This window comes from Nilaparvata lugens, chromosome 2 (genome assembly GCF_014356525.2).
Source record: "Nilaparvata lugens isolate BPH chromosome 2, ASM1435652v1, whole genome shotgun sequence".
In the NCBI taxonomy this organism is placed as follows: Eukaryota; Metazoa; Arthropoda; class Insecta; order Hemiptera; family Delphacidae; genus Nilaparvata; species Nilaparvata lugens.
In genome coordinates, this window is record NC_052505.1 from 41,154,578 (window position 1) to 41,172,487 (window position 17,910).

Genomic DNA, 17,910 nt, shown 5'->3' on the forward strand with positions numbered 1-17,910 from the left:
ATGAGAATCATCCATTAGATGCACTCCATTTCTGTATTTCCTAGTGAAGAAGCGTGCACAAGGACATCTCAAGGATCAAACACTCATAACTTTTGACACAATGCTCAGATTTCATCGTACTACACTTCATTCCTCTCGGCTCGTCAAGGCGGTCCAAAATCATGCATCATAAGTCAAATTCGGTCAAAAAATTGAAAATTTATTGGTGAGTGTTCTTAAGCCCATATTCCAATACACATAAAAAGGCCAAATCATCATGCATGATTTTGGACCGCCTTGACGAGCCGAGAGGAATGAAGTGTAGTACGATGAAATCTGAGCATTGTGTCAAAAGTTATGAGTGTTTGATCCTTGAGATGTCCTTATGCACGCTTCTTCACTAGGAAATACAAAAATGGAGTGCACCTAATGGATGATTCTCATAGAACATGATCTCATGAACCTATGTCATTGTGCGAAATATCAATGTGAGGACAATGTAGTTGGTGATGATGGTTGAAGCTGAAAATCTTGGGTGTTTTTCACAATACACGGAGCATTGTTGTCAGGTGTACCTGGAAATCTATTTGAGATAGAGCGCTCTCCCTGATCTCGGATTGTAAAGCACAAAAATACGCCCAGAGGGATTTTGAATTATACATCTAAATGTTAACAATCGGAAGATATTGTTGATCAAAAACTAAAATTCATCAAATCATCATTTGTGTGTTGAAAGTGAAATTTTTTCCCCGAAAAAAGTATGTTTCAAGTTTTTGAAATTATAATTCCTGGATAGAGTACTTGAAATGAGATCAATTTCTCGAATGTCATAGTGTAGGAAGTTACAACATTTTGGTGGTAGAATATCACACACTATAACTGAATAGCTATCGATAAGCCTATAAGAGATTCTGTCAAATATGACCGCCATCTTGAAATTTTCAATGATGATTACTTCCATAATCAATATTCTTATTCATGTTGTTGTAACGAAGAGATTGAGACCATTTGAAAGTCTTTATCATGAATTGGTCATGCAAAATAATTTTTATAGTTCAGTTTCAATGATAGTTACTTTTGGCTCAGCGGCTAGTGACATACTTTTAAAAAGCCATAACTCCTCAACAAATTATCATTCGAGCTTGAAATAATCGTGACTATATCATAAATTACGTTTCTAAGAAATTTTGTATCTTGACTTTTACCGAAAAAGTTTCACTGCAGATAGATATTTAGAATCCACTCTGAAAAAAAATGTTTTTGATGGTTAAAATTAGGTATTAGATGGAAATGTGTAATGACAACCTTTGTGGCACAGTTCATCCTGATTAGAGTCCCGTTAATTAAAGGTCTTTATCATTGATTGTAACCGTTCTATGGCCGTTTTAAAAAACGCTAAATCTGCCATTTTGTATAGGCTATAACGCGGCTCAGTGACAACCCCTAAATGCGCATTAAGTGGTTGAAATTTTGATTCTTGAGGTGTCCTTATGCGCGCATCTCCACTAGGAAATACTAAAATGAAGTGTATCTAACGGGTGATTCTCATAGAACATAATCTCATGAACTTACGACATTGTTGAAAATATCAATGTGAGGACACTGTAGTTGGTGATGATGGTTGAAGCTGAAAATTAGGCGTTTTTCACAATACAAGGACCATTGTTGTTAGGTGTACCTGCAAATCTATATAAGATAGTGCGCATATAGAAGCACTATAAGATAGTGCGCTCTTCCTGATCTCAGATTGTAGAGCACAAAAATACGCTCAGAGGTAATTTGAATTATACATCTAAATGGTAACAATCGGAAGATATATTTTTGATCAAAAACTAAAACTCATCAGAATGAATTTTTCCCTAAAATTCTACTCATTTTTGAAAAATCATAACTCAGTACTCATTGGGGATAGAGTTTTGCATGATCTCATTTTATTCAGAATTTTATAATCTTAAAAAGGCGAGAGTAAATTTTTCTGTCCGATTATTGGATTTGTCAGGAATAGCTGAAAGCTGGAAAATGAACCGAAAATACAAGGTTTTTGGGCTACTCTGTATCTAGCACAAGGGAATTTTGCATGAAGAAATTGATTCTGGACTTCTCTCATGTATCCAAATAATATATTAAATAATCTATTAAAAAATAAGAACTACAATATAAATGGCAAGCACACCCACTTTTTATATCTATATTGACTGTATTAGTATGCTAAGCCTAATAATTGGAAAACCATGTATCTCAATAATTATTCTTGAAGGTAAGGTCTTGGAAATGGTATAAATCTATTCGTGTTAAGAAAGAGAATGTCAATAATGACAACCTTAAAAATATTTGTCATTAAAAACATGATGGTGGCATAAATTTGTAGATTCTTATGGTATTTCAATTCATCGTGTTCTAATGTATTAATATTAATTGTGGACATCATTTGTCAAATCCAGATCAACTTGGTTCAAAACCAGACGGTTTTTATTATTTTATCTGTAAGCTTACAGTCAGTAAGCTTTCAGGTTATAGTAGCCTACCTTTATTATTATCTATCATTTACTGTTTCAAGTTCTAAAATGATTTTTGGGAATAAAAATATTTGGTAGAGATTATAAAAATATTATATTATATAGAAAGCAATGAAATAAGCTTTCAGCAATTCAACGTGAGCGGTTTTACTCATAATCTCATATACGCTCAATTATAAAATTCCAAAAGAAATAAATGATTTCAATGATCAAACTGTCTTTTTTTGTTAGAACTTACCAATACATCTGTACTATAACCAAAGTAACAGTACTCAATTGTATAGTACTGTACCTGTACAGTATCTGAATATGTTATTCAAGAGGGGTTAAACATTGCCAGATTATTATAATTTTATTGGATTTATAATTAAATAGCCTTCTCCACACATGAGACCTCCAGACAACTAGCACATTTTATTATACTATTAAACACCGTGGTCCATTCAAAGAAACTTGGAAAATGCATTTCAACCACGCAATAATTGGAATTGGAAAAGTATATTCAATTTTTTTCCTGCTGTACAATTTGTTCAAAAATTAATTATATGATTTTAATACCAATAATCACAATTACTGTTTTGTACACAGATATGAATACGACGACCATTACTTCTTAACGGATCCACGAGAATTCATTTATGAATTCTTTCCACTTTCTTCTGATTGGCAACTGCTGAAAGCACCAATCACGCTACAAGATTTCGAGGAACTACCTTTCGTGCGATCACTATTCTTCCGCTATGGCCTCTACTTTCCAGACTCCCATACCAAAGCAGTCATGTACACAGATGCTACAGGTACAACATCTTTAACTAATATAATGAAAAATATATTTAAAAATATTGAATATCCATAGTAAAAAGTGATATGATTTTTCATAGTCGTCTAAAGTTAAAATATTACTTTTTGGAGACTACAGTTACGGAGTCTGAGATAAGTGAGTGAAAATACCAACATGTTGGGCTTATTTCATCAATATTTCGGGTATGTTTGTAAGGAACTCCTGCCCAGTACATAACACTCTATCAACTAAGTATTTTTTTCAAAGATTTTATTTAAGTTAGTACCTATTAACAATTTAGAAGATGTGATAGCTTATTATACAATCTCGTTACAATATAATATATTACACATATTATGTGTGATGTGTTTTTATCTGGGCATTCTGATACTTAGTATTGAGACACTACATTTAGTATCATCACAGTACGTACCTAAAAGTGTTATGACTGAGGGAGATATTAAATTCAAAATCTCAAATGTTTTTGAACTACTGTAATACTTATTTCCAAAAGGAAGTTTGAAGATGAGAGAATAAGACCAGATGCTTTCATATCAATTGAATAATATTAATCAATCAATAATTTTATTCAATTCAACCCAAAATACATAAAATAAATCGAAATACAAAAAATCACAATCAAAAATAAGTTTCTAATAAAGAACAAAAACAAACTTCATGGTGGGGTGGCTGAAAAGAAAAAAAGAGGAAAATACCTAGCCAACTATGGTTTTCCATGTAATAGGCAGGTAGAGGGTATAAATGTGAGAAATGAAGGGTGAAGTGCAGTGGAAAAGGGAAGAAATAGGGAAGGCAAGAAAAAACACGAGCAAAAATTGTAAGCGAGTCCACTTTCAACAGATGTATCTAAAATAAAAGACCTTGCAAACAGTAGTTAGAGCTGAAATCTCGAGACTCATACGTCGATATAAAAGAAAAAAATAATGTAGATCCAGGTTTTTATATATAGTTTAATTTTTTTACTAATCTTAGAGTCTATGAGGAAGTGGTCCAGAATAAGGTTTATTATTTTAGTGCTTATATAGATCAACTGTTTCCTTAAACATTCAATATTGGTGTGATATGTGACATATCTATTTGCAGTGGGTCTTAAATGATAATTATTGACAATTGAATGTAAAGTGGGAGAAATGGGATTTATATTTTATCAAGTATTCAATTACGGTTTTTATATATAATTGGCGTATTGTCATTACCTTGAAGTCACTAAAAACTAGAGTACAATCTAGGTTTGTTTGGAATAATTAAAATGATCAGTTTTTGCGCCATGAATAATCTTCAATATGACAGTTGAAACAACCCCCCCTCACCACCAAATAGCTATGCCATACTGCAGAATTGTTTCAACTAGAGCATGATATAACATTTCTAGAACTTTCTTATTTCAAATTCTATTTATTTGATAGCATTTTTAAGATAAATATCTAATTTTTCCACAGACTGACTTTATACATCCCACTTTAGACGATCATTTATTAGTATTCCCAAGTATCTAATATTAGTGAAATTTTTATAGTGGGACGATCACAAATTACCTGGGTTTGTAGTGCACTTTGAGTGGAGCTTTAATTATTCATTATTGAACTTCATTACAAGTATTACCGTCAAAAATAGCTGCAGTATATCTGCAAAGGATAACATAGTTGAATTTGGAAGCCTTAAATTTAAAAAATCGTTGGCATATCGAATAAAGAGAATGGGTGATAGCACAGTACCTTGAGGAAGACCATACGAAGTCAAGTCTGTGACACTAGAATGATCATTAATGGTTAAAGACTGGGTTCTATTACTCAGGTAGCTTTTAAATAAGTCAAGGGGGACCCCCCCCCTAATCTCTTAATATGAAAATAATGATTCAATTTTGAATACATGCTTTTTTCATTTCGAGAAAATATTGTCCATGAATAGTACAAATCAATTTGAATAATCTAATATTTAAAATATTACAGGAGCGGCAACAGTTAGGATAGCAATGCCCACAAACATGCAGTCTAGTTTAATATTCCATTACAACCTCAAATTCTATGACAATGATGGAGATTCTTATGATGGTGTCAGTTTGAAACGCTTTGTTATGCAGGTAAGAATTTAATTTATAATAATGTAATAACTTATTATTATAGAGTAATATATGTTTACAAAGATTTTTAAAGTTTGTTTATTATTATAGAGTAATATTTGTTTACAAGGATTCTAAACAAGCATATATATATATATATATATATATATATATATATATTATATATATATATATATATATATATATATATATACAGGGTGTTTCAGAAGTAGTGTCGAACATTTTTGGATATTGTTCCTGGATGATAGGAGACTACATTTGAAGTGTCCAAAACTCAGCGTTCACTTAGGAATTTTTATCTCAAGAACGAAATGTTGTATTGATCTGAAATTTGGCATGAATATTCATGCTATAAAGACTCAACTTTAAAAAATTAATTCTTTTCGTACTGCATGCATGACGACTTGTCACCATTTAAACATCAATTATCGGGGGACCGAGCTTTGCTCTGGAGTGTGAAAGCATAGAAAATTTGTAACGAAAGATTGAATTTATAGTTAATATTTATTTATTCATTTCTCAGTCGTACAATTATTTTTACAGTTATATGAACAGTTATAGGCACAACAGGCTTATGCCTAAAACTTTCCCTTTTCAAATTAATACTACAGTCCAAATCAAAATCTAGGTTAAGCTACTATCACTCATCAAAATAACAATTTATTCACACTTCAAAAAACAAACACATCATCAATTACAAATAGATATACTATGGATTCGATTTATTCTGTCTGCTACAATATTTGTTAATATACTATGTACTATTCTACACTAACAGCGTCTAGCTACTATTTTTGACTTTCTGAAGTGAACATGTTTTCTAAAAAAAAGAGAAATATAATATTTATTTATATATAATTAGAAATATAATTATAATATTTTCAATAAAACGAGATTATTCAGAACACTCTATTTCCAATGAGTACAGAGCTATAATTTTTCAAAAATGAGTGAAATTTGTAGAAAAAATCAATTCTGATGAATTTTAGTTTTCGATCAACAATATCTTCCAATTGTTACCATTTAGATGTATAATTCAAAATCCCTCTGGGCGTATTTTTGTGCTCTACAATCTGAAATCAGGTAGAGCGCTCTATCTCATATGGATTTCCAGGTACACCTGACAACAAAGCTCCTTGTACTGTGAAAAACGCCTAATTTTCAGCTTCAACCATCATCGCCAACTACATTGTTCTCACATTGATATTTCGCACAATGACATAAGCTCATGAGATCATGTTCTATGAGAATCACCCGTTAGATGCACTTCATTTCAGTATTTCCTAAAGGAGAGGCGCGCTTAAGGACACCTCAAGGATCAAAATTTCAAACACTTATAAGTTTTGACACAATGCTCAAATTTCATCGTACTACACTTCATTCTTCTCGGCTCGTCAAGGCGGTCCAAAATCATATATAATAAGTCAAATTTGGTGAAAAAATGGAAAATTTATTGTTGAGTGTACTTAAGCCCATATTCCAATACACAAGTACTTAAGCCCATATTTCAATACACAAAAAATGGCCAATTTCTATATTCAAAGCTATGTATCTCGGTAACCCTTTTTTATAAAAATCATTACTTGATCTTGAAATGTACAATAGAGTTTTCTCTTACATCTGTTGTAAACGATTCATGAAAAAATAATTATGTTCTCAAAGTGAGATTTGATTGTTGGAAAAAATCCGGAAATTGTAAATACTTTTCTTATGTATTTATCTACAATTTGGAACCAATCGTGAGTTTCTATGATGCATCAGACTCGTTCTAGAAACTCTTGATCAACAGTAAAATCACGAAAAAATGTAAAAACTGAAATCGTCATTTTTAAAATCTTCTGTAACTTTCGAATTGTATTGGAATCGAAAGTATTATTTATTGGAGTGGGCAGAGGAGTGAAATTTTCACATCCTCACTAGATTTGGAAATTTTATCAGAAGTATTTCACAAGACACGCAGCTTTGAATATAGAAATTGGCCATTTTTTGTGTATTGGAATATGGGCTTAAGTGCACTCAACAATAAATTTTCCATTTTTTACCGAATTTGACTTATGATGCATGATTTTGGACCGCCTTGACGAGCCGAGAGGAATGAAGTGTAGTACGATGAAATCTGAGCATTATGTCAAAAGTTATGAGTGTTTGATCCTTGAGATGTCCTTATGCACGCTTCTTCGCTAGGAAATACAGAAATGGAGCGCATCTAATGGATGATTCTCATAGAACATAATCTCATGAACTTATGTCATTGTGCGAAATATCAATGTGAGGACAATGTAGTTGGCGATGATGGTTGAAACTGAAAATTAGGTGTTTTTCACAATACAAGGAGCATTGTTGTCAGGTGTACCTGGAAATCTATATGATATAGAGCGCTATACCTGATTTAAGATTGCAGAGCACAAAAATACGCCCAGAGGGATTTTGAATTATACATCTAAATGATAACAATCGGACGATATTGTTGATCAAAGACTAAAATTCATCAGAATTTATTTTTTCTACAAATTTCACTCATTTTTGAAAAATTATAACTCTGTACTCATTGGAAATAGAGAGTTCCGAATAATCTCGTTTTATTCAAAATATTATAATCTTTAAAAAAGGCAAGAGCAAATTTTTCTGCCCAATTACGAGATTTGGAAGAAATAGCTGAAAACTGGAAAATGAGCCGAAAATATGAGGTTTTTGGGCCACTCTGTATCTAGCACAAGGAAATTTTGCATGAAGAAATTGGTTCTGGACTTCTCTTATGTACCCAAATAATATATTAGAAAATCAGAACTACAATATAAATTGCAAGCACACCCTCTTTTTTATGTCTATATTGACTTGACTATGACCCTTCCAAGGGCTTTTTTTTAAGATTTCGTCTTGGAGACTCCAGGAGGGAGTATAAGACAAGTCATTCTTATGAATACTCAATTCCATACAGTACAGAACAGTCAAAGTGTATAAATCACCAATCCATACGGAATAGTCAAGTGAACATATAAGTCGATAATAAAGCCCTACTCTAGTTACTCGTCATATTTCAATTCTTTGAAGCTAGTTCAATCTGAGAGGAACTCTTGTAAGCTATAAAAAGCTGCATCAATTAAATACTTTTTCAATTGGTTTTTAAATGTCTGGGTATTTTCAATTCTTTTCAGCATGAGCGGTAGCTTGTTATAGAATAATCTACCAGTATAGCTTGGTTTTTTCTCGAATAGTCTACTATTATGCCTCACCAAGTGATAGTCAGATCGGTTTCGCGTGTTGTAGTCATGAACGTCAAGATTTTGACTCAAATCACTTGCTCTTACGAATAAAATAACCACATAGATGAACAAGCTAGGCAATGTTAGTAGACCCAGTGACCTGAACAGTGGCCTGCAAGAATCTAGCCTATTCGCTTCTCCTATACACCTAACCGCTCTCTTTTGCATCTTAAATACTCTATCCATATTTTGCTTTGACGAGTTACCCCACACTATGATGGCATACCTTATATGCGACAATACGAGACCATGGTAGGCTGTTATTAGTAGCTTTTTATCTTTGAGCCTTGCAAGCTGTCTCATGACAAATACTCCAGATGCTATTTTGGCACACAATTTTTCAATATAAGGAGTCCAAGTGAGTCGCCTATCTAATAAAATACCCAAAAATTGAACCTGATCTTCATCATCAAGTTGACAATCATTTACAAAAATGTTTATCTTCCTATCTTCTATTATATTATGTTTGTTTTTGAATTGGAGGTATTGACATTTCTTGCTATTTATTGCCATCTTCAGTAGATTCAAAAACTGTACAATGGATTGCACCCCTAAGTGGGCATTTGTTTCGAGATTATCCAACACAGAACTGCTGAAAATAAGTGAACGTATCGTCTGCAAATAAGAGAGCTCTACCATTTATCAGTTCTTTGGGTAGTCGGTCAACATAAATCAGAAAAAGCAATGGTCCCAACACCGAGCCCTGGGGCACTCCAGCCTGAACCTGCACTCTGTCGGACTTAATCTTTACAATGCTGTTGCCCTTTACTGTGGTAAGCTCTACACATTGACTCCTGCCAACAACATATGACTCAAACCATTTTAGTTCGACCTCATTTACCCCTAAGTTCTGGAGAATTTCCAATAAAATTTTATGATTGACACAATCGATCGCCTTAGATAAGTCTAAGAATATTGCAGCGGCCTTATTACCTGAGTCTATTTCCTCTATCAGTCTTTCCACAAGAGCAACTATAGCGGTTTTAGTTGATTTCCCCTTCTGAAACCCATGCTGCTCATCACAGATGAGCTTATTCTCTTTCAGGTGCAGAAGTAGCCTGTTCAGGACTGCCCTTTCAAAAACTTTACTAACTATATTTAGAATAGTGATGGGCCTATAGTTCTCCACTCTTTCTTTATCACCACTCTTGAAAATTGGCAATATCTTACCCTCCTTCAAACTGTCTGGAAAAATTCCTTCTTCTAATGAGTGGTTGATGAGTTGAGTTAATGGTTCCAATAATTGCTCTTTGCACTCTTTCAAAATCTTACTTGACACTCCATCCAGTCCTGTGGTCTTTTTATTATTTAGACTATCAATTATGCTAGACAACTCATCTTGAGTTAATACATGAAATTTAAATTGACTTTGAACCAAACTGGCGTTACTTGAATTTATGTTATAGACCCCTTGACTTTATTTATGAGACCCCTATTATCGAATGATTTTTGAAGATTGTTAGCTACTTGTTGGTAATAATTATTGAAAAAATTACAAATATCTGAACATTCAGTGATATACTTGTCAGTATTGTCTTTGATCCTGGGGACACTACTGAATTCATCTTCATGAACTATCTTCCTATTCTTGTTGATGACATCCCACACTGCTAAATTGAAGTTCACACTGTTAGACAAGATTTCAGCTGTCTTCTTGCATTTCGCCTTCTTGACTTCTTTCATGTAATTGTTCTTCAAAGCTTTGTAATTTTCTTCACTTGGCATGTCTCTTGATACTTTGAATACGTTATAAGCTTCTTTAACCCTATCTCTCTGAGCAAGTATATCTTCAGTAATCCATTCGTCAATTTTTTCCACCTCATTTTTGACAGGAACCTTTTTTAATGGGCAACAGATACTAATGTGGAATCCTAGAATATTTATGAAACTATTATATTTGTCGTTTGTGTCATTACCATTGTATACCCTACTCCAATTTTCTAACCTTAGTTTCTGCTTCAAACAATTGATGTTACTCTGCTCACATTCTCGCACTTCTTTCGACAATTTACTGCTACCAGCTGTACTTTGGACCTGCATTCTCACCTCTAGAATTTGATAATTGTGGTCGGATAATTCTGAACTGTCTAATCTAATCTTACAGTCTTCTATGTTAGTGAGTATATTATCAATTATTGTTTGAGTTGTTTGAGTCACTCTTGTATAGTCATGTACTTTGATTTGTAGATTATTCATGTTTATAATATCTTTCAAGTCCTCCGTCATTTTATTTTGTGTTGCAAAGTTTGTGTTGAAATCCCCTACTACAATCACCTTTGAATAACGAGTATTAGTATTCTCTAAGAGTTCGTTGAACAGCTCACAAAAATTTTCCCAATCCCCGTTAGGTGACCTGTAAATACCTAGCACAGCTACTTCGAAACCTTTGTCAGATTTCACTCTTACCCCTGTCACTTCCAGATCCATCTCCACAGAGATCATCTATCTCATTTAATCAGTTTAAAAATCATTACATTCACATACAGTAATTACTATTTGAAAATACAATTTTATCATCATTTATTATTTGTTCATTATCAGTTCGTGCCAATTTTTTGTATAGCCTATTTATCTATAAATTTTTACTTTTGCTATTTGAATATTTCTTATAACAATATATTTATATTGTCCATTCACTTCTCTGAATTTATTTTACTACACCTTCGAATCCATTCTTTCTCAACTGACACATATCGATCGTACAAGACACGACCTGCTTTATAGTTGTCAGGTATTGTTGAGTATTATAAGTACTATTAGAACGCTATTTCATCTGGCGGTAGATGGTAGTCGATATTTGTATCAATTAATAAAGCATTTTGTTGGAGATATCCTCACAAATCAAATCAGATCGACTGCCATCAACCTACCATATCGAGGTGTATTGGATCCAGCATTGACAACCAGCTAATGCTACAAGGGGAGGGAATAGATCGCATAGGCAGCACCAATATTAAACTCGGTACTCGAAGCATCTACTATTTTGGTTTAGCACTTTGCAACATTACAACCTATAGTATTTGTCAGAGACCTGGTTTGCATGGATTTGCCATTTGGTTTGTTGTCTTGTGCGGTCTAATATCTCCTCCAACTGTAAAACAGGTATTAGATTTTAAGTATTCTGGTTATTATTTAGTGAGTGGATTTTTTCCGAATTTTAAATCTCTGCCTAGTCCTGGTGACAGCATTGATTTCAACAGGCAGATCCATATTGAACTGCATATTAGTATCGAATTAAATTCAATTTTACTTTATCATATTTCCAACCCCAGCATTAGTTCAGAAAATTACAGTCCCAACTTCGGCTACTTTGTGGACCGTCAACCTATCGATTCAGAAAATTATTTTTTCAAATCAATCTTCTACTATATACCGTTCATTCTGCCTAGATCACACAGCTTTGTCGCTGTCTATGCCTTCGCAAATCTGTGTGAATGTCAACATAACCTATAATTTCAAGATACGTTTTCATAACCTCAAAATTTCAGATCATTCTTTTAGTGTTATCCATGCCCCCCCAGGAGCAGGACATTACAAGCTATATACCATCCTTGAGTCAGATAGTGTGGTAGTGCGCCATCTTGCACAAAGAAAACATTTCGTTCTCGGTTATCCTCATCGATTTGTGGTATCACAAATTTTGGCAACATATTGTCAAGGTACACTATGCCATTGATGGTTCTCTCTTGGAAAAAAGGGGCTGTACTCTTACTCAACACACAAAAAACGTTCACTTTAGGGCTATCACGCACATGTTTCAATGCTTCATGCAGATTTGCTTCACTGCCCTAAATCCTAAAGTTTTGTGTGTTAACTTTGAAAATTAAATGAAAAGTTGACTCATCAGAAAAGATTATTTTGTCCAAGAAGTGTTCATTATCATCCACTCGATTCAACATATCCACAAGTTCCTATGATTGGCAATGTTATCAGTGTCTTTATTTGCTTGTAAAAGCAAATATCAGTATTATTTCAAATGCAAACATTTTCCCAACACTCACCAAACTGTCGATTGTGGAACTTGAAGCTCTCGAGATGCACGCCAGGCCAATTTTGTAGGGCTCTTGACAAATCTTTGTCCCACTTGCTCAACGACTTTGTCAGATGTGCTTGGACGACCTGAGGATTTTGTATGTTTTAAGGAACACCCTGTTTCTACAAAACATTTATGACACTCATAAATTGTAGGCCTACTAGGACGATCTTTAGTGTAATTGGTACAAAAATTACGCTGAACTGTTGTCGCAGACTTCGATTCTTCAAACCAAAACACACAGCTAGCACGCTCGGGTCCAGTGAAGGCAGCCATTTTTGATGTAAGTGCCGCTAGCACATGTGCAGCGCGACCAGGCACTAGTGGACTATGCAAGTCAAAACTTGAAATGTTTCCTTCAAAACAACACCAAAACCAGCTGTGTCCCTTGTTTAATAAGATTAATATGAATTTTCAAAGTCCTTTTTGAATCAGCCGGTAATATTAATATACTGACATCAATATTGATTTCATTTACTGACATTGGTTGAGTTCAAAGCCACTAATCGGTGAGTGAACGATGAGATCGGTGAGTGAACGTGGCTCTGAACAATGTACTATTTTGTCGTTGAACGATGCATAGACTCACATGCAGCGCTAGATTATTTGGAATTGAAATCGGCCATTAAGGGGACAGCCTGGGAGATTATTACATACTGAAGATTTTGAAGATTTTTGTGATCTATAATATTACAAAAAATATATATTATATAGTATCTCGTGCTAAAATACCTCAATGGAACCTTTAATTGCAAGTGTAAGAGCTAGCATTGGGAAGGCATAGGTATTGTGCGTTTATACCTCTTCAAGGTCTTTGGTCTAACTGATAAGAAAAAAATACGTCATATCCGGTTCGTTCACTGATCAGTTAATCGTACTTTTCCACCGATGGAAAAGAACGTGAATAGAGTAGCTGAATGTAAACATACATGACTGAATATGAGGTTGTTTACAAATGATGGACTCCATGATAATGTATTTGGGAGCAGAGAAATGCATGATTACATAAATTCAATAGCATTTATAATATTTTACAAAGCATTTAAAACTACTCCAATCACCTGATGGTTTTCCATTTTAATTGATTACAATGGAATAGGTTAAGTTCTAGTTTTGTTTACAAAATAAATGATCAACAAGGGAAACATCTGTCAGTCACGACTCATGAGCAACCGTTCAGCCACAGAATACACACAAAATGGAAGGTATCAATCTAACCAAGATTTGAGTGCACCAAGACCACGACACATGACTGCATCATCTTGTTAGAAATTAAAACTACTGCTGTATTCACTGAACTGTATACTAACTGAAATGGACTAGCAACACAAAGAAAGTGAGGCACCTGGTAAAGATAGGCAACCCGCATTGCTGTGGGATTCGTCATTTTGTAACACATTGGCTCTTATGGAAAAATACATTGCACAGTTTCAATTTCTATTTTATTTCTATATTGTATGTCTTATTCCATGGAAGCGTTATTTTTACTTTATTAAGCAGTTCATTGTTAACTTTTTGAGAGCAAAAATAATAAAATAGGTTGAATATGAATAAAGAATAGATTTTTTTCATTTGTGACTACAGTAGTTTTAGTATTGTCAACTTTTCACAAGCAAGGGAATAACTTTGGGCCAGATTTCAGAGAAGCGTATCATCTATTTATTTTTATTTATTTAACAAGGACAAATATAAACTGTCATGAAATGATTGGGAATGAAAAAACAGGCTCATAGTCCTTATTATTCCAATCCCGAATTTTGTTCGTACACAGTCCAAAGGAGGGCTGTGTTTAATCGAAACTATTAAACACAGTCTTATGTTCATTTTGATAGGATATACTATTGTTTTTTGGATTATATGATTTATTGTTATTGTTAAAGGAAAGATTTATGATTTATTGTTTAAGGAAATATCTTAATTTAATAATATAGGCCTACTTACAGCAGGCTATAAATGTAGAATTATGTAGGTGTGCATTAGTGTAATTTCAAATCATGTAAGAGTGGGCGTTTCAGAAATGAAGCAAATAACGAAGAAACATTTTATTATATTATATGACTATGATAAGCAAACAGTAAAATATGCTACATAATTACCAGAGCAAAATGAACAATTTGAAATTGAAAGGTTTCAAAAATTAAATTACAATTCAGCTGATAACAATCTCATATTTTTCACAATAAAAGTAGGTAAATAAAATGAATTATTTATCTCTTTCCTGTATAGGGCTACTTGTAATATAAATACAGTAGCCTCTCTCTTATCCGGACTCATCGGGACTGAGGCCAGTCCGGATAACGTTTTTTCCGGTTAAACCGACGTTCCCTAAAAGTCGTTAAATTGGTACGCATATTTTGTAGTTTATAAGCCAATAATGACTTTTACGTAAAAATAATAAAACTAGACGCTTTATTATGATATCTGTGAACACAAAACACAAGAAAATAGTTAGTTGCTAAGCCTTTTTACATTTGAAATATTTAAAACCAAACAGCCATTATGATTCGTGGCAGGTGCAGAAGTACTGTACAGTCCGGTTGAACCGATGTGCTGATGATTATTTTCCGGTTAAAGAGATGTCACTTCCGTGGAGTGAAGTCCGGTTGAACCGATGTCCGGTTAAGAGAGAGGCTACTGTATAAAGAAAATAAAAATCTCAGTACCCTTTTTTTAAAATATTTTTAAAAAACATGTGATAAAATATTTTAAAAAAAGGGTACTGAGATTTTTATTTTCTTCATATTTAAAATGAATTATGTTGAGTCATGATGATTATTAACACAGGCTTATTAAATATATAATAATAGCAATGCACTAGGTATTCTGATAACATTTCAAATCATGTAAGTGTGGGAATTTCAGAAATGATGCAAAGAAATCTATGAAGAAACATTTATATTAATTGTACTAGCCGTCAGGCTCGCTTCGCTCGCCATATCCGTCTAGCCAGGGGGCTCCGCCCCCTGGACCCCCGACTGGATCGTCCAAGAATGAGATCAGCAGGCTCGCTTCGCTCGCGTGCATTTTTCATTTGAGCGTTTTTATCATATGTTAGGACAATCCAGTCGGGGGTCCAGACTAAACGTCTGGCTAAACGGATATGGCAAGCGAAGCGAGCCTGACGGCTAGTAATATAATATTCCCAGGATTGAAGTAGCAGTGCCTAATCAATTTCTCCGCGATAAATGCATTTAAATCTTCAACTTGATGCCAACCTAACAAAGTCAACTCAACTTAATGCCAACCTGACAAATTATTAATTTAGTTGCCAGTTAACAACTGTTTCGAAGAGGTACTCTATCTAGATTATAGTTCTATAGTAACATATGATATGGAAATTTCAATTATAATTAAGAGATTGGGAGAAGAAGAATATACATGCTAAAAGACAAACTTAAAACCCTTAGAAACAACCCTTAGAGTTAAAATATTGCCAAAAGATTTCTTAGTGCGCCTCTAAAGGGCCAACTGAACATACCTACCAAATTTGAAAGTTTTTGGTCCGGTAGATTTCTAGTTCTGCGAGTGAGTGAGTGAGTGAGTGAGTGAGTGAGTCAGTCAGTCAGTGAGTGAGTGCCATTTCACTTTTATATATATATATAGATTATAATTATGACCATATGATAAGCAAACAGTACAATATGCTAAATAATTATTATAATATTGTAAATTGAACGATTATTTATTTGAAACGTAAATGTTTCAAAATTTAATCACAATTCAGCTGATAGCAATAGCATATTTTTCAAAATAAAAGTAGGCTACTAAAATAAAGTAGGTACCTAAAATAAATTATGTCATGTCATGATGATAACACAGAAATTATTAATCATTTGTATTTATTCTTTTTTGAATAAGGATTCATTTGTTCTTCAACTATGTTTTTTTATTTTAGATGCTAATAAAGTAGGCCTAAATTTTCATTTAGCATAGAAACTATCACAGTATACTAGGAATAAAACCAAATTTGTTGTTTTATTTTTGGTCAAATAAACTGATCAATATAGAAAAAAGTATTGGAAATGCATGTAAAACAAAAAGTTTTCTTCAAATTAATTAATAGACTAAAAATGTTTGACTTACCTGTGAAATGGTATTTAATTTCCTTTAACATGCCCATTCTTGCATCCAAATGCAACACAATACATCACCATTTTTCGGTCGTATTTTTATTCAATTCTATGCATTTTACAACAAATACATCACAATATTTAAGAGAAAAGGTTGTGATCTAATACTGATAGCCCCAATACTCATTCAAATCCATTTTTTAACTTTAAAAATGAAAAATCGTACTCAAGAGCTGCAACAACCTGCTTAAATATATGAGTACGAGAGAGAAGGGAATCCCACACGGTATGCCTGTCTCACTCACTCCGCCTTACACACTTTTAGCTGTAGCTTAGCATTGGACAGCCCGTTCCAGTTAGTATAGAGTTCACTGGCTGTATTATAATGCTACACTTTCTTTCAAGATGGCGGATTATGGAGTCAAGATACTAGCCGACTTTCCAATCTGTGGTTCATCTGTGATCACTAATCTGTGATCAGGTTTTTTACTGAACGTAAAAAAAACCCGATGGAAATGATCTGTGGCTTTGAACTCAACCATTAAATACAGTGTGTTGATTTACAACATGCAGTAACCCAAAACAGTTCCAATGTTTAAAGAAAATGTATTGCTTGATTTTGGTTGCAGTCAGTAGTGAGCAACATAGTGGCATTCAGAGTGCACGCGCCCAGCAGTGGTGCATTCCTGCTGGACATATTCGCGAACGCGGTCACACCCAAGGAGTACCTGACCGGCGAGCCAATGAAGTTCAAGTCGGTCTGCAAGTTCAAGATCGCCTGCGAGGAGCTGCAGACTGTGATGGTGCCTCTGCCTGACTGTGCCAGCGGTGAGTGGGGTCCCACCAAGGCCACACGTCTCTTCGGCCTCATACCCATCACACACCAGGTTAGTAACCACTCAATTCATCCATCATAGGTCTGATATGGCAGATTACAGTCAAATAAAGATCAATTTTTAGGAACAGAGTTACGAGTATTAACACAATCACTTGACATCACAGACTAGCAAACAGTCTCATTTGGTAGGCGACCAAAGGTACGTTTCCGTTTATGCGACCGCGGCCGACAAACGAGAAAGACTAGCATTGATTCTTATGGGTGTGGTCACAATTTTCCATTATGGCAATGTGTGAATTACTCCTATAAGATTCTCAGCAGCGGTCACA

The 17,910-nt window shown here is 33.9% G+C and overlaps 2 protein-coding genes across 5 annotated transcripts in view; one reads left to right on the forward strand and one right to left on the reverse strand.

The window, feature by feature from the left end:
• Positions 1-17,910, forward strand: part of LOC111050323 (hillarin) — a 132,964-nt gene that overhangs the window by 112,263 nt on the left and 2,791 nt on the right. The window contains exons 8-10 of the mRNA XM_022336624.2: positions 3,084-3,292; positions 5,247-5,377; positions 17,373-17,630. Coding sequence (XP_022192316.1) covers positions 3,084-3,292; positions 5,247-5,377; positions 17,373-17,630 — 598 coding nt within the window. The remainder of the gene's footprint in view (positions 1-3,083; positions 3,293-5,246; positions 5,378-17,372; positions 17,631-17,910) is intronic.
• Positions 1-17,910, reverse strand: part of LOC111049946 (dystrophin) — a 322,297-nt gene that overhangs the window by 77,534 nt on the left and 226,853 nt on the right. The gene's annotated exons all lie outside the window — the stretch shown is intronic.